General features: G+C 31.3%; 1 protein-coding gene across 1 annotated transcript in view; it reads right to left on the reverse strand.

The window, feature by feature from the left end:
- The window catches only part of LOC129948123 (protein madd-4-like), a 60,989-nt gene that overhangs the window by 30,277 nt on the left and 7,549 nt on the right, over positions 1-23,163 (reverse strand). Inside the window, exon 2 of the mRNA XM_056058976.1 lies at positions 3,127-3,161. Within this exon, the coding sequence (XP_055914951.1) occupies positions 3,127-3,153 (27 nt within the window). The 5' untranslated portion in view covers positions 3,154-3,161. The remainder of the gene's footprint in view (positions 1-3,126; positions 3,162-23,163) is intronic.

Genomic DNA, 23,163 nt, shown 5'->3' on the forward strand with positions numbered 1-23,163 from the left:
AACCAAAATTCTTCCCTAAAAATAAGAGTTTGAATACCTCGGAAAAGGTAATGACATGAATTGCAGGGGTACTAAACAAGGCGACGAAATTTAAAAATAAGCCCATCTCTTATGTACTTATGATCAACATAATACGCTTTCCTTGAGGCATACAAACTTTTTTTTTCACATACAGATAATTAAATTTGTTTTTAACTTAGCCTTTAAAATTCTTTACTCCCCCTTTGATGAGTTTATTCGAAAATTGTTTAAAACTAAATCACTAACTTCCCTGGAATACACATGGCTTTCCAAAAATTGTTTATGTGACAAATGCCAATGTTTGGTAGACATTTACTACTGGTAAATACTTCTTTACTCTTCTTTGTCGGGCTAACACGCTTTGACACTATATCATTATTTCAAACCCTGTTTCTTTTCCAACTTTACACCTTTTAAGCAAAATACCGTTTGAATTTCTATAGTCAATAATATAGATAGTGATGTTGATGAAATGGGGGCTAGCTAACGAATGGAACCAGATAGCATAGGAGAAAGAAATACGTTCAGAATAATACTTTCCTCTATGTACCTATGTCAGAAAAACAGTGTATAGCAAATGTGATAGTCCAATTGCCATAAAAGCTTTCACGTTAAAAATATATGCGTCAACCTTTAATATTTTGTGAATGTGTTTGAGTTTTGTTGTGTCAGAAAGACTTATATGAATTGTGTATATAAACTCCGATTCATTTTAAAAAAGGCCATCCTAAGCGCCTGAACAAACTAATCCCCGAATCCGCACAGCACCTCCCAGTAAAGATGAGATCGTCGCCGCAATTAAATCACTTAAGAACAAACAAATCAATAGGACTTGATGGAATTCTCGCAGAGCTTTTACAAGCAGAGCCAACGCGAACTGCTTCATCCGCTCATAAAAGAAGCCTGAACCACCGAAAGCTTCCCCGATGAGTGGGAATTATCATCAAGCTCCTTAAAAAGGAGATCTTACAAAGTGCGAAAACTAGAGAGGAATTTTCGTTGCCAAATTAGTAGCAAAAGTCATACTGGAAGGCATCAGAGAACAACTTGAGGCGCTGGATCCTCCTGTATTGATGATATGAACACCCTGCGGATTATTATTGAACAGTGCGTTAAATATCGATCATCACTACACCTAATGTTCATCGACTTCGAGAAGGCCTTTGATAGCGTTAACAGGAAATATATCTTGTTAGCTTTCCGGAGGAGAGGCATCCCAGAAAAAACGAATTGCTATTATTAAAGCAACATACGATGGATCCAAGTGTCACGTTCTACACGAAGCGATGGTAGGTTGTCATGATGATTTTGAAATCCGTAGCGGAGTCAATATTGTTTTGGTTGGTGATAAGCGATGTACTGCGCTGAGCTTTGTCAGGTAGCGGAGGCATCCAATGGACTTTGACATCCTATTTAAAGCACTTGGATTACACGGACGATGTTTGATTACTCTCTCATAGAATCATGGATCAACATCAAATGACAACAAGTGTGGAAGAAGCAGAAGTTGTGGGACTGAAAATTAATTCCGGCAAAACAAAAATGATCAGCCTTATAACCAGAACATCCTCTCAATTAAATATTTCCCAGCAACAAGTGCGACAAGTGGAGAGCTTTAAATACCTTCGAAGTATCATCTCCACCGAAGGCAGAACCAAACAAGACGCATCGTAAAGCAAAAGCGGCGTTCCGTATGCTGTCGAAAATTTGGATGAATAATTTCATTAGCTTAAAAACAAAGCTACGACTGTTTCGCCAAAATGTCGAATCTGTGCTTCTTAATGGGTGCAGCATTTGGAAAGTTACTTCAGCCATTACAAGAAAGCAGCAAGCCTTCGTGAATAGATGTCTTCGTTACATCCTAAGGATTTTCTGGCCAAACCGTATTTAAAATGAGGTCCTTCATAGAAGGACAGGTCAGGAACCTATAGAATTTATAAACCGAAGACGTAAGTGGCAATGGATTGGACATACGCTTCGAAAAGGTAACAACTCCTTTGCTGGCCAAGCCAATAGCAATGCAGTGGAATCCACTCACATAAGAATCAAGAAGAGCTGGACGACCGAGAAGCACATGGCGCAGAACAGTCGAGGCGGAATCAGCGTCGCTAGGCAAAAGTTGGAGAGAAATGAAACACATCTCTCGAAACCGTACACGATGGCGCGTAGGCGTAGTAGAGGCCCTTTGTCACTTAAGGGGTTCCCAACGAACTTAACAGGTTTGAGGTCCTAAATATGTTCAAAACCAAGCTCAATGTAAGATAAAAATCCCTTGTTCGAAATTTTTTACGAATGCCATAGTTGCCGTATAGTTGCTTTATGCCGCAAGTAAAAATGAAAAACTTATTGTCTTTTTTGTTTATAACCTTTTCACTTGCTTTTATTAATGCATGTATATAAAAATGTTATATAGCTTGCGTTTCAGACTTATTTTATTAATTTGAAAAAAATGTGTTGATTTGGCTAAGAAAGTAGTTTGTTTGAGTGCAGTCCGTAAAAGGATTCGTCAAGTTTGTTAACAGCCAATAATCATAGTTGTGCCTCAATTTGTCCGACCATGTTTAATTGTTGAACAGTCTGTCAATGCCTTTATTAGAATCGGATCGAATCGAATCGGAGCGTATGCACTTGAATGTTTTGTGATGTGAGTGCGTACACAATAATAAGGGTACCGTAATTCCTCTTCAAAATATAAACAATCCGATAAAAATCCGCTGTTATTCAAAAATCAACTTAAGTCTTTTATGTATTTACCGTATAATTAATTTTATATCTTCGTCACAAAGCAAAAACAATTTCACACTTAAGCAAACTTTCTCAATTTTTGTATTGTTGTACATCGAATTAATTATTTATACTCTAAAAGGTTTATAGTCAGCCCTATCATGAATTCCATCGTAATCGGAAATTTTTACGAATCCCGAAAAACTGTATCATGTAATCCGTTCGTAATGCATAATTGAATGAGATTTTCCACTACGAACGGATTTCATGATACAGTTTTTCGGGATTCGTAAAAATTTCCGATTACGATGGAATTCATGATAGGGCTGAGTAACCACCTTTACTACATAATAAAATTTGTTTAGTTTTGTTTTGACTTACCAATAGGATCGCTGTTCTGAGAATCATGATTTACTCTGGAAGAAAATATTAAAAAAATAAATTGATTTAGAGAATTTAAGTGACAAACAGATGTTGTTTAATATTGCATACTACGAAAAATCTAAATTTAAATAATTTGAATTTGTTGCAGTTTTCAAATAAAATTTCAAAAAGTTTCCCTTTTTATTAACTTTCCATAAGAAGTAATTGTAATCGGTCATATTTTTCGAATTGAAAATGTTGACATTTTCCGACGTTAGATTTTTAGAGAGATGTCTCCAATACCACAGATAATAATGCATAAAGATGCAGAAAGGACCCTCAAAATAATTGCGTGGGTGTTTTTTTACTATAGCAATTTAAAAAAAAGGTTAAACTTAATATCTCACGAACCAATAACACTAGGGACTTGAATTAAATTTAAAAACCTGAAAAAAAATGTTTGTCATCTTGAAAATTTTACGAACAAAAAATGATTTTTTCTCCAAAATAATTTTGTGCAACGCAGAATAACGTTTTTGACATCTGGTAAAATTTGAGAAAAATCGAATTGACAGTTTTTTTTACAAAAAAAAGAAAAACTAAAATAATAAAAGTTGGTAAAAATTGTTTTCCGACTGAAATATCTTTTCAAAAATTTGAGATGATTGCAATTTTTACCTTACAAAAAATATTGTTTTCAACATTCAGTAAAATTGTGAGCTACATCGAATTGACATTTTTTTTTACCAAAAATAAAATATCAAAAAAAAGTTGGTAAAAGTAGATTTCCGACTCAAATATCTTTCCAAAGCATTGAGATATTGGCTTCAAACTGATTGTATTTTATAAGAAATGTTGTTTTCAATATTCTGTATAATTTTGAGAAAATCGAATAGACTGTTTATTTAAAAAAAAAAATTATAAACTAAAAACAAACAATACCAAAGCTTGATCAAAATTAACTTTCGACTCAAATATCTTTTCAACAAATTAAAAATATCGACTTCAAATTTTATTTAATTATTTTATCTCACAGAGAATATTGTTTAATTTTGTATAAAAATCCAAAAGTCAGTTTTTTCATAAAAAATAAAATGTACAGAAAATAGTATGCAAATTTCGTAAAAATTCTCTGTATCGTGAACAATAGAAGATATCGACTTCAAATCAATTTCCTTCATCCAATTTTTATTTATTTATAAAGGAAATATGAACTTTTAAGAAATGATACTAAAATTGGTAGAAATTGGTTTTCGACTTAAAATCTCGTTAACTAAAATGGATTTTGAAATCGAACTATTTCATCATATGCAAAATATTGTTGTTAATTTAAAATTTTTTTTTAACTAATTCAACTGGCTCCTTTTTTAACGAAACACGAAAAACCTACAAACCTTGTAAGAAAGACAAATCTACAGGCGGTATGGGAAGTTAGATGGGAAGAAGCATCTCAGCCTCTTTTTTACGTTTACCTTTCAATCCGCAAATTTAAGAACCCTTTATATCATTTTAAGAATTTACAATGTTGCAGTTATACAGAACTGTAATGTTAATTTTTTCAAGTTTAAAAATATGATAAGATCAAAATTTCGTCGATCCAAATTATATTAATATTAATTCTAAGATAATTAAACTCTGTAAGTTTTACATACATATGTACATATATGTATCCTTCAGAGATCATATTCTCAAAAAAAAATAGTAGTTCGTTTTAATTTGAATTTGAATATTCCCGCCGAAGTTTACTTGCTGGGTATTGGTTTAAGAAGAGAAAAAAGATCTAGAATCCACTCAAAAAAGAAATGCATTCCCCATTCCATTTTACCACCCACCTGACCCGAACCCAAATAAACATAACGTTCCGTCTTCTCCGCCACTCTGAAAATTTTAGTTGACGAGAAAAGAGTTATGAGTGAATTCTTATGTACATTTAACATATCCTATTCCATCGATACCAATGTCCAATACTGACAAAGAGAGAGAAAAACGAAACAGTGCGAATGCGAAAGGCAACAGATTCAAACAGGTGGATAAGGAAAGGGATACTGTTTGAAAAAAAAACACTCTAATAATAATAGAGTGTTTTTGGTTTGCAATTGCAATTTAAGCAAGATTAAACATGATCTTTGTCCAGTTCATAAAGTGAGTTTGTTTCGTTCGGATCGTTAGAAATATTAACATAAAGTGCGCGACATTAAAAATATAAAAATCTTAATTAAATGATAAAGTTAAAAATTCTAAAAATATAATAAAGTGTTTGTGTTTTTGTTTGTTTGTTTTTGCATTCGTACTCGGTAAAAAGTGTAGTGTTTATGTTTAGTGTTATACATACAATAAAGTGATTTTTTGGCACAGTTATTCAAGAAGGAGAAAAATTGCAGGTCAAAGAATGGAAGGTAAGCTATTTTACGTTATATTATTCTTAATTAAAATTGTATTGTTAGGGGCGATAGGGATTTATTAACTTCAACTTATATTGGTTTTATTATTAACTTTAATGTAGGCTATATAATTCATAGTTCACTATTTCAAAATTTGGACCGTTTTCTGTTAATATCAATGGTAATATTTTCAATAAATTGGGGATATTTAATTTTTGAATAACTTCAAAATTTTCGGAAGCAAATTTGATCTCCAGGGATTTAATAATAGCATTTTTTACTATGAAAGAAAGTGTCTCTAGACTGGCAATTTTATAAATGCTTACTAAAAATCTAAACAGACCAATTTAAACAACGAAAACACAGTTAAAAATTAAAAAATATTCAAAACCCAGAACAAACCAGACAAGACTAGTTAAGACTAGACAAGATTAGACAAGATTAGACAAGATTAGACAAGACTAGACAAGACTAGACAAGACTAGACAAGACTAGACAAGACTAGACAAGACTAGACAAGACTAGACAAGACTAGACAAGACTAGACAAGACTAGACAAGACTAGACAAGACTAGACAAGACTAGACAAGACTAGACAAGACTAGACAAGACTAGACAAGACTAGACAAGACTAGACAAGACTAGACAAGACTAGACAAGACTAGACAAGACTAGACAAGACTAGACAAGACTAGACAAGACTAGACAAGACTAGACAAGACTAGACTAACTAGACTAGACTAGACTAGACTAGACTAGACTAGACTAGACTAGACTAGACTAGACTAGACTAGACTAGACTAGACTAGACTAGACTAGACTAACTAGACTAGACTAGACTAGACTAGACTAGACTAGACTAGACTAACTAGACTAGACTAGACTAGACTAGACTAGACTAGACTAGACTAGACTAGACTAGACTAGACTAGACTAGACTAGACTAGACTAGACTAGACTAGACTAGACTAGACTAGACTAGACTAGACTAGACTAGACTAGACTAGACTAGACTAGACTAGACTAGACTAGACTAGACTAGACTAGACTAGACTAGACTAGACTAGACTAGACTAGACTAGACTAGACTAGACTAGACTAGACTAGACTAGACTAGACTAGACTAGACTAGACTAGACTAGACTAGACTAGACTAGACTAGACTAGACTAGACTAGACTAGACTAGACTAGACTAGACTAGACTAGACTAGACTAGACTAGACTAGACTAGACTAGACTAGACTAGACTAGACTAGACTAGACTAGACTAGACTAGACTAGACTAGACTAGACTAGACTAGACTAGACTAGACTAGACTAGACTAGACTAGACTAGACTAGACTAGACTAGACTAGACTAGACTAGACTAGACTAGACTAGACTAGACTAGACTAGACTAGACTAGACTAGACTAGACTAGACTAGACTAGACTAGACTAGACTAGACTAGACTTTAGAATTGCTTCAAAAATTGGTAGAAATTGGTTTTCGACTAAAAATCTCCTTTTCTCGCCAACGATGACCTACAGGTCTGTGAGACAGGGTGTGCGAAAAGTTTCGAATAAATTTCTTCTCCGTTATTGTTTTTTGTAAGATTTGAATTTGAAAAAAAAACAACTATTAGTAACACATTTCGAGAAATCTTCAGTTGCAGAACCCAGTCCGTTAGACCGGCGTCACAAAAACAGATTTTGATATCCAACTATTTCATCACTATGGAGAATATTTTTTTAACAAAATACGAAAATCTACAAACCTTTAAAGAAAGACAAATCGACAGACGAGATGGGAACTTATCAGTGTGGGTCGCATTCTAGGCTCTTTTTTTATTTTAAAGTCGTAATCACATTAAGTAATCACATACATACATACATACATATAGATTTGCTTCTCAAATTTAATTTGTATATGTATGTTTTTTTCTGTCTAGTTTTACAGTTGTCAACTATTGTCTGCACTCATGCGATAATAATTTTGTTGGTAAATACTATTCAGGTTAAAATAAATTAAATTCATCTCTCACTGCTTTTCACAATTAGTGTGTACACAAATTTGGGCTGAGTGTAGACATTGTTTCAAAACCTTTCTTCTTGGTTTAATTACCTTAAACAAAGGTTTGAATTCGTCATACTTCTGTTTTTCTAAAGTTTTGTTTGCCAAGCCAAAGTATGATTAACAGTAAGACATATTAAATAAATGAGAACAAAAAAGGATGGAAACCATTAGTTGAAGCACCTGATACTTAGGAGACGAGGGTAGGATTAATTAAAATAAAATACACGACTTGGTCACACGAACTTGTTCTCGTATCCAAAGAGACTGTTTACAAATAGTTCTATTCTAAAATTTAAAAATGTACACATACAAATATTTATTCTTCAAATATATAATTGCCATTTAATTAATCAAAAAAAAATTATTTTTTTTTTTTCGAAAATCTTGAGTGCGTCTTTTGCAAATAATTTTTGTACGTACAAAATTTTCCAATTCTTTTTTAAAAATATTTTTGTTAAGTAGTTTTATTGTGCTAATAAATATAATTTTTTCATTGAAATTTCGATTAAAAATGTTTACCTGTTTTCGAGATATCGAAAAGATAAATAGTTAAATATTTTCTTCGAAATCAAAAAATATCAATGCAGAAAAAGAAATAATGAAATCGGCTTATAAGTTATTGAGAAAACTTTAAAATAAAATAATGGTTCTATGGGGGTACCAAGGGAAGAAAAAACATTTTACAAAAAAATTAATGAAAATCTATCGGTTCGTTGTTGAGAAAATTCGAAGAACTTAGAAGATATAAGCCTAAAACGAGTAAACATTAATTCGTTCTTTTTGGCCTTTATTTATGATTTTCTCGGAAACCGTTAAATTTAAGTTATTAATTGAATTCCAAGAATATTAAAACTTATTACAAATATCTGAAGTCCAGCTTAAATCTTTTTTACTTAATAATTTTTTTTTCAATAAATTTTCACTCATTTTCGCTTAAAATTTCTAAGTTAATCGCTCAAAATTAAATGTTTCAATGAATATAATCAACTTGGAAAATGTTTCCTCAAGTACTTTATTTTGACTATATTAATTAAATATTTACAACCAAAGGATTAATATAACATAATATGACGTAAGAAAAAAATTAAAAAAGAAGGTGGGATGTGACCCACACTGATAACTTCCCATCCGTTCCGGTCTTTTGATTTGCCTAAAGATTAAACAAAACATTAATTACAATGTTTGTGTGAGATACATAAATCATTCTTTGTTCTCATGATACTTGGAAAACCAGTTCTAGTCAGTGACTAAAAGTAAGCAACAATATTTTCTATATGATAAAATAAATTTGGTTTCAATATTTGCCCTTGTTCCCAACATTTTTATTCAAAAACTAAAAATGTTTATAAATTTTATCAGAATTTTTTGAAATTTCGTATTTCTTATAAAAAAAAAAAACATTGTTTGGATTTTTCTTAAAAACAAAATTTTGCATAGAATGAAACTTCATATTTTAAAGTCAATACCATCATCTTAGTTCCTACAAATTTTGCGTAGTTTTTTTTGCAGATTCTTATTTTTGATAAGAAATCTGACAACAAAATATTTCTATACATTTTCAATAATATTTGGTATACGATACAATTTGAAGGCAACATTTTCACTTTCTTACTAATAAATATAAATAATAATAATAATAATAATAATAATAAATACAAAAATACCCACTCATTTTCTTTGAAAGTCCTTTTTGCATGTTTCGACATTATTATCTGTAAGACATAATTTATTTAAGTCGATATCCCTTCTGGTTCTTGAGATATGGTTACCGAAAAATAAAATCCCGAATGTACTTTCCCACACATTAATCTCTCTAAAAATCTTTGATTTAGATTGTAGAAACCTTTAAACGGTAAGAAAAGTCAAACATTTCAATTCGAAAAATGAGACCGTTTACAATAACATCCTTTGGCTAGTTATTAGTTAAACATTAGTTTTTTTGTCGTCAATTCTCACTTATTAAAATTACAAAAGACAAACAAACAACATTTTGCAATTTTTCTCTAATGACTCATGTTTTATTTTTCGTCTTTGGATTGGGAATTTGTTGGTAATGACGATGTTTGGGAGCGTATAATTTGTACATATAGAAAATCATATAAAAAATATTCTTGTTAAAGTGTTGCCTCTTTTGAATTATTTGAATTTATAAGAACGGTTTAAACATTATGTCCCTCATATTCTTAAAACATATTAGCATGAAAGAAAAACTTACGTATCTATGTAATGAGAAGACAAAGCCATAAGAAGTACCATATACTTGAATAAATGACAACCCAAGTTTCTTCATGCATGGTCCATAGAACCATATCTAAAAAGGTATAAATATGGAAACGCCATTATTCTTGAGAATGACAAGGAATCACATAAGGAACAGTTGGGAAGAGTGCTTATGAGGAAGAATATTGTCTTTTGATGTTACTTGTTGTAATTCTTTCGTACTTCATAGGTATCCAACACTGGAAAGCAGCTTGTTAGAAAGTTATGCAAAAGACGGTTCATGTTCACGTCAAGTGATACATTGCTGGTATATTTAGTATATGAAAAGCAGTCCATGTTTTGGTTCATATTTGTTTTTTGACTATAAGATAAATGTCAGTATAATAATTTTTCGAAATCCTTGCACTATTTTTTTTTCTAAAATACATACATATTTAAATATTTATTTTGTTAGCCACTAACATTAGCCTCTACGTACAAAAATGGTCAAAAATACTTTTCATAATTGGTGAAATGATATTTTTCAACCTTTAAGAATTTGTGGGAACTTCTTAAACCTTAAATTATCTCCTTATCATATTTTGTGAAGTTCCTTTTCACAAAGAAAACATTTCCTAAAAACACGTTATATTTATTTTCCGCATGTAAAATTAAAACTCCCATTCCTCTAAAACCCTAATTCCATTTTTTGTTTTTATTTAATTTATTTGACGCACGGTAAGAGCTTACACGCAATTTCGAAATAACAACTAAATTAAAAGCAAAAAAAAGTATGTCTTCTGTCTTTAGTGCGAGTAGTTGTCATGTCTTTCAATTTTCAAACTACACCGGTATTCTTAAGTTTGAGAACCTAGTTAATGACGTTGGTTTAATGACAATGAATTTAATTTTGACTGGTAAAAAAATTAAATTTAACTGGAACATTACTGTTGAGGGTTTGAAGATGAAGAATGTCGATGTATAGTTTAACACTTTTACAAAGATATTCTCTGCTTTCCATTCCAATATACAAGAATAACACGATATACAATTCATAGCTGATTTTGATTTTATTTATTACAAGTTCGAAGAAAGACAAGAATCATTTCATTCTTAAATATTTTAGACCCTTGAAAACATTTCTTTAAAATTCCATTGATTGAAAGTGGTTCCAGGTTTGTTGTGTTGAACATTTGCAAATTTGTAAACCTTTATGTAAAAAATTTCAAAAGAAAGGGCCGAAATTCAAAAAAAATTTACAATTTTTAAAATTAAATGGTTAAAAATATGTACGAGAATCATAAACGGGAAATACAATTCATTCACTTTTTAAACTTTCTCAAGGCCTTAAGCCACACCAGAAAATTCGAAAAATCAATTTTTGTTTTGAATATACAGTGGTGGACAAGAATTTAGCACATTTGTTAAAGAAAATAAAAACCGTTTAATTTTCAATTTGTTTTCTTATTATGAAATTAATTATATTTTATTTACATAACATATACATAGCACTATGTTTTCATAGTACTTCATCAAATATGTTTAACATCTGTAAGAAGAAAAAAATATGGAATGTAGAAACATCAATTTTTTGCCTGGACACGAATTAAGCACATTCAACAATTCCTTTATAAAATTTTAATTGCCGTTATCAATTTTTCTTAGTATTTGATAGGGAACCTTTTATTTTGCAGTACAGAAGCAATTCTTCTTGACAAACTTTCAACCAAAGCCTCACATCGTGACTTTGGAATTACATACCAAGCATTTTGAAACTCGTACCACAATTTTGTTAAATTGGTTGTGTTTTTTTGCTCAAGATGATGTTCAACATCATACCACAAATTCTCGATCGGGTTAAGATCGGGTGATTGTGCTGGCCACTTCAAACCGCTAAGGCACACTTCACTAACTTTGAAGTGTGTTTAGGGTCGTTGTCGTGCATGAAGCGCCATAATAACGGCAAATGGTCTTCTGCGTAGGGTATCATATGATCCAACAGGATATCTCTGTAATCGTTCTGGTCCATTTTGGAGTCAATTTTTACGATGTGGCCAACGCCGCCGGCCGTGCCATGAAAAAGCATCCCAGACCATAAAGTTGCCTCCACCGTGTTTCACCGTCTTATTGGTGTGCCTTGGATCATATTCCCTGTTTTTTGGACGACATACATATTTTTCCCATCCGATCCGAACCGGCAGAATTTGGATTCATCGCTCCAGAACACGTTTTTACAAAAACTAATTGGTTTGTCTGGGTGAGCTTTGGCAAACTGTAACCTAGATTTCAGATTTTTTTTGATACAAGCGGTTTTCTCTGAGCAGCGCACCCACGTAAATCATTTTCATTTAATCGCCGTCTTATGGTCCTTGAGGAAACATTTACTCCATAGTTCGTTGAAAGGTCGCTTCAAATGGCACTGGAGGTATTAAACAAATCCTTGGTCGATAACCTATAAATAATTCTATCTTCATTTGTAGTTGTCTTTCTGGCCCGGGGGTTTTGTTTAACGTTTACAATCACTCCAAACTTTTTGAAATAACGAAGGACATTATAAACCGGCTTCCTGGAGCATTCTAACAACTAAGAAATGTCTGTTACCGTCCACCCTTTTGATTTCATTTTCAAGATCAGCCTCCGTTTTTTCTTTAAGCACTATTTTTCTTTTGCCATGACTAATTCATTTTTTTTATTTTATAAATATAGATCATTAAAGGAATATTTAATTATGTACTTCAAAAATTATTATTTTCATTTAAAAAAACACGAAAATTAAAAATACACTCTTTGATTGCAAAACGGGCTAAATTTATGTCCAGCTAAAAACAACGCAAATCACAAACAATCTTCATTTTTCGCAAAACGGTAATTTACTTTTCAATCAATTACACAGTTTTATTACCGTATAAGGTAGTCATAGTAACAACATAAAAATGAACCGTTACTTGCTAGTAATAAAGAATTAAAAGTAGAAAAATACTTGTACTCTTTTCAATGTGCTAAATTCGTGTCCTAAATTTGGTACCTTTGGATCTAAAATATGAGGCCACAAAAGATTATGTCCTAGCAAAGTGTTCGAATTTAAATATTGAATGTATTTGTTACAACTCAAAACTTCAAACCTGGAATTTTTTTTTAATTTAAACGCCCACTCAAGTTGATATTATACCCTATATTGTGCAAGCAATTAAGAAAGTAGGATAGCATTGGAAAGGAGATATCGATGTGCATTGATTTTGAATGTCTGCACATGGTAAAAATTATTGAGTGTGGTAAAGCATTCCATATCCGTTTAGTCCAACTAAAAAAAGAATTTCTGTATTTCACAATGTGCCCGAATCGGACTTTAATTGCCAGCAGTACGGGTATTATGGTTGAATTGTTCAACTATGATTTTTAACTATCTTTTGAATTCTGTCCAAGAGACTAAAGTGGGTTATTGGAGCACCTGCCTAGAACCCGTTCAATACTACTTGAATTGAACGGTCCGACATTTTTGAAAAAAGAGTTTAATGCCAAACTCTATGAAATGCCTTTGAAACATCAAGTTTAATAATTTTACTTTCTGAAAACGATGTTAAGATTTGTTCCAATATTTGATGAGATAAACCATGAGATCACCAGCCACACTGCCGATCATTAAGAAGTTTTTGTTCTTCAATATATTTCTTACTATGAAAATTGATCAATGTTATCAGAAGAGAAGGGACGTAAGTACACTTAGGTTAAAGTTAGAGGGTGAGAAGTATTCGCCTTTTTTAGGGACAGGCTGGACAAATAATGTTTTCCATCTGATCGGACCTGTAGAATAGGAGATATGGAAGAGCTTACACAGTTTTGTTGCCAGCGTTGAAAAACACTCTTCACAACAAAAGCGCGTTAAAATGACGCAAGTGTACAGCGCTGCTTAGTTTTCTTTTATATCTCCACCCTTACTTAATATACATAAAGTGGGAAGCATATTTTGATTTGTAGGTCCATAATTAATTAGGTTGTTGAATTTAGGATGACTTTATAATGTGAATCAACATTTCGTTGTTTTTCTTTAAAATTTTTCAGCTTGATTTAGGGGATGAATACGATAAATTCCAAAAAATAATTAAAAATAAATTAGCTATTTTTTTAATTCGTTGCATAAGATCTTAGAATGTTTTTCTTCAATCTCTTCGTCCCATTTGAAGATTGGTTAAAGTTGATTTATGCTACATTCCACATGTACTCATTCAATTGGGAAATATATCTTCCTTTTTGTCTTCTTTGCAGACGCTTATTCACCAAAGTGATACGTTTATACGATTATGTTACTTTCAATTTATTAACATGACATTGTGGAGACAAATTATGACATTGACTGGTTGGGCCTTTGCTAAATATATTATTTTTTTTCCTTATACTATTTCTGACAAAAGTTAGTCGTAAACAACGAATGATGTCGCCTCTGCTTCGTCCAAGTATTTATATGATTGTACATCGTGAGGTTTAGTTCAATGTTAACTCTGACTCTATTAATGACAAAAGGAAACTAAAAAATTGATTTTGCATGGGTGAAGTTTTCTGTGACATTTACGTCAGCATAAAGTGCGGGAGAATCTAGTGAAACTATAAAAACTGTCATTTGTCAATTTTTTATCGTCTGGGTATAATATAAAAGTTTTCATGTCATTCCATATCAAAATTTGAACGAGGAACTAAAATTTGAAAAATAGTGGAAGGTAAAAAAGTAAAATGAAAAATGGGTGAATGTAGTTTTGGCTTTGTGTTATGAGTTTACGTGTGTAGATATGTCCAGTTGTAGTCGGTTAAAGGCAATGGCAGATTAAAAATTAAAATTCCATTCATATCAATCTCATTGTTATTAGCGATACACACACTTTTAATAAAAATGCTTTTAAGACGCTTGCATATTTCAAGTTTACTCTCTCCCTCTCTTGTTTAAGATTTTTGTATACTTCAAAATAAAACTCTGGAAATAAAAAATACAGAACTCTAAAAATAAGGGCCAACAAACTGTTAACGTGAATATTGAAAAAATATTCATCCCTCAAAGCTAAAATGCTGTTAAGACAGTAACATTCATGGCATGACGTGGATTCCAGCGCAGGTATGGTTACAAACTTAATTCGTTGTGTAAATCTATCAAACCTAAATAAAACTCATGTTTTGATTCGAGCTGTAAAGAGATAATAAGTTTCCGGATTTAAAAAGACTTATAACGGACATATACGACGTATTGAATTTTCGCATGACCAGAAATTACGGCCAAAATAATAATATGTCCCAAAGGTAGTACAAATTTCTGGTCATTTGTAAAAAATGTGTGCAACACTACCTCATCGTCAGTTTCTACGCTTGTTTCCAATGACACTCCTTTTGTAAGCTCGATTAATAAAGCCAATTTGCTTGCAGCACAGTTTGCTGAGCCCAAACTTGAATATAACTCATATATCTAGTGCTCCAATAACGTACTTGAGCCTTCTGGATAGAATTGAAAAAAAAGCTCTAAAAATGATTGGAGATCGTTCTCTTACCGAGACATTTGCTTCAAAGTTCAAGAACACTGCCGCAAGGTCTTATATCTGTCATTATTTTATCGTTATTTTTATAAATAATGCTTCATTGAAATAGCCAGTTGCATTCCTCCCCTTAAACAATTTAACCGTACTACCCGTGCTGCTATAGGAATGCCTATCAGTTTACTCTTGAGCCTAATTTCGGACGTACTGTTAAGTACAGAGATTCTTTCTTTAGCAGCACTACAATGCTTTACTAGGCTCAATATTTCCCTCTCTTTACAATGTGCAGACATTCAAAACTTAAGTTTTTTCCTTTCTAATAATACCCTCCTTTCCTAATAGCTCTGTGTGTGCACAATATAAAAAGAAAGAAAATGCTAAGCTAATTTCTCCAATTAATAGGCCATTTCAAAAAGATCAAACATTATTGAGCTATTGTCGACGGAAAATCCTTTGGCTTCCTGTATTTACTATTGATCTCATACTCAACTTTAATTTTCCTAATATTAGGTTCGTTTATACATAGGATTACTAACTACAATAAGCTTGTATAGTAAAACACCTAAGCGATATCCTTTTATATTAAGTTCATTTTACTCTAATTAGGCAGCTTATTCAATCAATTGAAATCATCTATAAAACAAACACTTTTCTATATACATTTAGGTAAGGTACATACATACATATATACAAAAGTGCTGTCTATCTCAGTCGATAAAACTTTTTTCTGTGGGGAAGCAAACAAATAAACAAAAGTACAATAAAATGAAAACCCTCAAAGTTTTCTTCTATTTTCGGCAAATAAGTTGCAATAACGTATAGTAGTTTCGTAACCATAGGTTGACCATATTTTTTGTTTAGGCCAAATAATATGGGAAAGAAATGTGTCTATGGGAAAAGACGAGTTCTATTATTGAAATTTACGTTTCAAAACTTCTATTTATCTGCTCACCAGAAATCTTATTTTAAATTTGGGGAACTTTCTACATTTCCAGAACATTTTGCATACACAAATTCCTAATTACACTTAAAAATTAATGCATCAGGATCTTGAGATAATCATTTTTAAAATTCGAGAAAACCGTACACATATGTCTTTTTAAGGCTATCTAAATTTTTAAAGTAAAAAGTAAAAACACTTAAAAGGTTTTCAACAGAAAAGGGCAAAACACTTTAAAAATAAGTTTTTTTTTTTGGTAACGTATCAGTATTTACTAAGCGATCTTATCATATTAATTTTCTGAAATATGTGTGTTAAAACAAAAAACAAAAATAATGTTGAAAAAATGCATTTTTACAACTTAAGCAAATAGATAGAATAAAAGTTTGGATTCAAAACCAACACTAAAAATTAAGACAAAAATTCAATTCAGTTTCTCTTAAAACTTCATTTAGAGTCAAATATGAAATTTTTCAGAAACTAAGTTGGATACTAAAATGATCTAAATTGTATGTTTAGAAGAGAAAGATTTGGGATACTTAATACCATAAAACAATTTATTGTTAAGGGATATTTTGATTTTTGACTTTGACTTAAGAAATCCCTGTCTTGTTGTAACATTTTGAAGGAGCATATTTTATAAACCTCATATGATAGAATAAATAAAGGACATATTAATCATTCGAAGAAGTACTGTTTGTGAAACCTAACAATTCTGAAAATAGTAAATATTCCTCAATTCATTAGGGTACACGGAAAGAAATACATTGCGATTGTTACAACGTCTGTATGGGTGTGAACGCAACTGTATGGCTTAGAAGATTTCCATTGGCTAAAAAGTTGTAAGCATAGTTAATTAGGCCATACTGAGAATAATAACGTCGACAATAGCTATAGCCGATACATCAATGTCAGTATGACAGTCAGGCCCATGCTTGCGACATGTACAACGCTCTTAGCAGGAAAAGTCTATCCATTATTGTTATATCCCTTATAATTGTAGAAATATATCGATACAGTAGTTATACCCATACGCTATTGACATTTATCCAATAAGGGTATCGATTATCACGCCATAAATTATTGCTGTAAAAACTAGTAGCATTGCGACATCTCCGATACAGTATGGGGCTGCAGGTAATGCTGTCTCGTGAAACGTACTATGCGCCCATGTGTTACAAGCAAAGATTGTGGTACCATAGACCTCTTTCACACGAGACGGTTTCGTCCGTACGGACTTTGTTTTCACACAAAAACGTATTTTTCGCGTGAAACGTCTTCGTTTGGTTATATTTTAAATTAAAAGGCTTTAGTACAAGTTAACATAAAAACGGACGGCAGACGAATAAAAATCGTCTTTTGTGAATGCGTTTACGTAGTCACGTACGCCAATGATAAGAAGGAGCGCGACGGCACGGTCGCCGTATATTTCAGTCGTTGAGACGGCTGTTTTAAATCGTCCGTACGGAAAAAACCCATTTCCGTCCAGTGTGAAAGCTGTAGTTAATTTTATTAGTTTACTATTAATGGCTCACGTATAAAAACCGTACAAATTTTAACCGTACGGACGAAACCGTCTCGTGTGAAAGAGGCCATTCAGTATAGTACATAGTCCCATACTTATAGGAGTTGTTGCAAGAAAGTTTAGGAATTCCACAGATACTTTTTTAGTATGGGTCTCCAGGGCATACAAGCATTGTCATAAATACTCTACACTTCTTTCCGTGTACTTTCATTAGTAAAAATGATTGAGTTCCATATTTTTTCCTGTTAAAAGCTCAACATATAGAAAGCTAATAACTTGAAGTTTTTAAAGCTACAAGTTAAAAAATGACTCCATTTTTGGCTAAAATTATATTCTCCTACAAAAATGTATATAAAATGGTCACCATAGCTAGTGACCATATAAACACAAATATAGAAAATAGTCGATTTGTGGGTAAAACGTTGGCTTTCTTCCCTGAGGATTCTTTTATTATGAAATTCATTGCAACTGTACATCAGAGCAAAATTTAAGGAAATTGTATTTTAATATACAGATGTATGTATGTTTGATATATTTATATGAATTTGCTTTTCTTTTATAAGTTTCAATATTTATTAATAGACAGAAAGATAACTACAAAAACCTTACGACCCCTTATAACTTACGTGTGTAGATATGTGCATAATGAATATGCATAAATGAATAATAGATAAAGAAAAGATATGTGAATACTGAATATGCATAAATGAATAATATGGAATATTTGATGAATAAGCATTTTGCTATTAAATCAATTAAAGTGATTGCCTCTTAAAGATTTTCCGTCATAAACATACATCTAATGTTTACACCTACTCAAAGAGATACGTTCATACGTTCTAATGCTTTGATTTGAGATACAAAAAGAGGCTGGGATGCGACCCACACTGATAACTTCCCATCCCGTCTGTCGATTTGTCTTGCTTCTAAGTTTGTCTATAAATGTACTCGTACCAATTTTTACCAAATTTGCGTACTATTTTTTGTAGATTTTTTTTAATGAAAAAACGGACTGTTGGATTTTTATATACAAATTACTGAATATCGAAAACAATATTTTCTGTGAAATAAAACAAGTTTGAAGCCAATATTTTTAATTTTTGAAAAGCTATTTAAATTGAAAGTAAATTTTTACCAAGTATTAGAATTGTTTTTTTTTAGAGTTTTATTTTTTGTAAAAAAAACTGTCAATTCGATTTTTTTCAAAATTTTATCGAATATTGAAAACAATATTTCTTATAAGATAAAATTAGTTTGAAGAAAATATTTCAAGTTTTTGAAAAGATATTTGAGTTTGAGATATTTCACCAACTTTTGGTAAATTTTTATTAGGTTTTTAATTTTTTGCACAAAAACTGTCAATTCGATTTTTTTCAAAATTTTATTGAATGTTGACAACAATATTTGTTGAAAGATAAAAGTTGTTAAAAGCCAATATCTACAATTTTCGGAAAAATATTTGAGTCGAAAATCAATTTTTACCAACTTTTATACATTTTTTGTAAAAAAAACAGTAAATTCGATGTTTCTCAAAATTTGTCCTAATGTTCAAAACAATATTTCTTATAAGTAAAAATTAATTAAAAGCTATTATCTCAAAGATTTGAAAAGATATTTGAGTCGAAAATCAATTTTTACCAACTTTTATAAATTTTGTTTAGGTTTTTATTTTTTGTAAAAAAAACTGTTAATTCAATTTTTTTCAAACTTTAACTGAATGTTGACAACTATATTTTTTGAAAGATTAAAGTAAATTAAAGCCAATATCTTAAAGTTTTGAAAAGATATTTGAGTCGAAAATCAATTTTTACCAACTTTTATATATTCTTTTTTTAGGTTTTTATTTTTTGTAAAAAAACTGTCAATTCGATTTTGCTCAAAATTTTTCAAAATGTTGAAAACAATATTCCTCATAACATAAAATAAGTTTGAATCCTAAATTTTAAGTTTTTGAAAAGATATTTGAATCGATATTCAATTTTTACCAACTTTGAGTAATGTTTTTTTTTAGATTTTTATTTTTTATAAAAAAAACTGTCAATTAGATTTTTCTCAAAATTTTATCAGATATCAAAAACATTATTCTTCGTTGCACAAAATTGTTTTGGAGATGAAATCATATTTCAGTCGTAAAATTTTGGAGGTGACAATTTTTTTTTTTCAGTTTTATTGATTTATCAAAAAAGCCGTTATATTATTTTTTTTCAAAAAATATATTTGTTTGGTATCACGTTACAATATATTATATAAAATTTAATTCAAGTCTCTAGCGTTTTTGGTTCGTAAGATATTTAGGGTTAACCAAAATTTTCTCCTTTTTTTCAAACTGCTATGGTAAAAAAACCACCCACGCAATTTTCTTGAGAGCCCTTTCTGCATCTTTCTGCCTTATTATCTGTATAACAAAATTTATTTGAAGTCGATATCTCTTCTGGTTCTTGAGCTATGGACGACGAAAAAAACGTCGCGAACGTACGGACGTACGGACGTACAGACGTACGGACGTACGAACGTACGTACACACGCACGCACAGACATCTTTCTAAAAATCTTTTATTTCGACTCTAAGGACCTTGAAACGTCGAGAAATGTCAAAATTTTCAATTTGACAAATCGGACCCATTACAATAACTTCCTATGGGAAGTTAAAAATATATGAAACACAAACGAACCCAGAATTATAAGAATAATAATTAAAAAACTCACATTCTAATCAGACAAAGAGACATCTCTGTTCTTAATGCTATCTGATGCCTTGATTGAGTAAATATCTAAAAGTCAATAGAATAGTTGCTTATTAGTAAAGGGACCCACACTTTTGCATTGATCTTTCTGTAACGTAAATTTATATAGACGCTCTCATTACAGTGACTTTTCATTTTTAGTTTTTGAACGGGACATAATGATAAAAGAAAGGCTGTGCAATATGGTGATGTTTTTACAAGTTCAATCCCAGTTTAACGTTGACATTTTTTGCAGGCCTAAAAAATTGCAGTACATAAACAGCTGAAACTTATCAGAGCTTGAGAAGTTGGATCGTAATATCGCATATACATATGTATGCACATATACATACAAAAGTAAAGTAATTTCAAGCAACATTTCAAAAATGGGTGGCATGCGACCCACACTGATAACTTCCCATCCCGTCTGTTGACTTATTTTGCTTAAAAGTTTGTACGTTTTCGTGTTTTGTTAAAAAAAGTTAAAAATAACTAACAATATTTTGTTTATGATAAAATAGTTTGATTTCAAAATGTATTTTAGTAGCTTAAGTAGCAATTGCGTACTAATTTTTACCAACTTTTGTTAACTTTTTTTTAGATTAATAATTTTTTCTAAAAAAAAAATTGTCAATTCGATTTTTCTCAAATGTTAAAAACGTTATTTTTCGTTGCGTAAAATTGTCTTTGAGATAAAATCATATTTTATTCTTTTTTAACTTGCTTTGGTAAATAAACCACCCACTCAATTTTGTTAATAGTCCTTTCTCATTAATATCTGTATAATAAAATGTATTTGATATCTACTGGTTCTTGAGCTAACGACGGAAGAAAAGTCGAGAACGTAAGGACGTATAAACGCAAGTACATACGCACGCACAGGCATCTCTCTAAAAAAAATTTATTTCGACACTATGGACCTTGAAATGTCGAGAAATGTCAAAATTTTCGATTCGACCGATTACAATAACTTCCTATTCGAAGCAAATAATACAAATTCGATGAAAAACTTGTTAATTATAGGACAGCCTTTCATATAGTTTTCTATATCTATTTTCCCGATAATTAATTTTTTTAATTAAAGTTAACGCTAATACACTATTATAGAGTCAAACTTCTTTGTAAGTACAAAAATTAAAGCGCAGCAGTGTGTTGATTTTCCGATTCAAGTCCATAATTACAGCAAATTTCTTTCAAAAATTGAAAATTTTCAGTCATTCAATTTTATGTTACAAGAGAGGTGCTAATTGAAAGCTGTCAAAAGACCAACACCTTTTGTATAACCTCTGCCTCAACCTCATTCAAATGTTCGTTAAAAAGCTAAAAAACATCACGTTTATCATTAAGCTGATTTTCTTAAAAAAAAAGAAAACCCTCTTTTTTTTGGGGGGGATTTTTTTCGCTCGTTCATTTTTATTCATCTCAGTTTTTCCTCCGCTTTTTTAACTTCATTGGTATACTAATTGGATTCCCTTTTCGTATTTTGATATTAATAATTATTTGCATTGATAGCAAAATGCTTGTAATCAAATTACACACCCGCAACATAAACGATCCGAGTGAAGGCTCAAGGAGGTCTTGATGATGATAATGATGATGATGCGGTCGATTTATGGGAGACTTGGGAAATAATGGAGATGTGTCAAAAGGGAAAAGAAACATTTTAACTTTTTTCCTTTTTTCTCTCTTTTGTACATCTTGAATGAAAAAAAATACAATAAAGAGAAGTAAATGTTTGCACAATGTAAACGATAATGATGACAACGAATGGGAGCATGGAGTGAAAGAAATGTGGGTTAAAGTTGGTCGTTTAGAGACACACTGGGATGGACCTTAAGTTGCGATAAATGTTGCCTTCAGTTGAAGTGAAGTCCTTTGAACTGCATATTATGAGAACACCACCATACACAATGGCTTATTACAGCAAAGTACTCATTGTTCGTATTTGATCAAGGTTCAGGACTGACAAAAGAGTGAAGAAGGTATTTGAAATCCTACTCACCTTCACAGGCCAATTACAACACAAGACAAACTCCCTGGATTTAATCAAAAGCCGAACTCGAAGCTTCTATAAGAAAATCATGGAAATATATCGGCGTAAATTTAAAATAATGGCTTAAGGAAAATGTTGACACATGTGGTTGTAAGGGGGTGGAATAAGGGTGATGTAGTGTAGTGTGGTTTGCAAAAACTGTTACAGAATGCAGTTAGAAGGGGTTGTTTTTCGAGTTCGCATGTATTTACGTTGGGTAGGTTTGTATATGGATAGAATATAATTAACGCGTCCACCCAATTGATTTCTTCATTGCGATGGTTATTGAAGATTAAGACTAGCGTTATTTTGGGCACTTACAGTTGTGACCAACATAATAATAACAAACTACTTAAATTTTAAACCAACGATTGCGTATTTTGTTTGTCTGTTTTGTTTCGAACCTAAGGCCCAAACAATTGGCTCAATTGAGTTCAAACTTGGAAATTAAGGTTTTAAGCAGATTTGTGCAAGACGTTTTTTGATTTTTTTCTTAGGACTTAAAAAACAGCAGTCCCCATATAGGACCATTATTTTGTTCTTAAGTTTTCTCAAGAACCAGCTAACCGATTTGAACAATTTTTTTTTTGCACAAGTTTTTATAGTAACCAGAAATGTTATTGTTCTTTAAAAATTATTATTATTTTTTCAAAACTCAATATCTCGAAAATGAACGAAAATCAAG

This window comes from Eupeodes corollae, chromosome 1 (assembly GCF_945859685.1).
Source record: "Eupeodes corollae chromosome 1, idEupCoro1.1, whole genome shotgun sequence".
NCBI classification, from domain to species: Eukaryota; Metazoa; Arthropoda; class Insecta; order Diptera; family Syrphidae; genus Eupeodes; species Eupeodes corollae.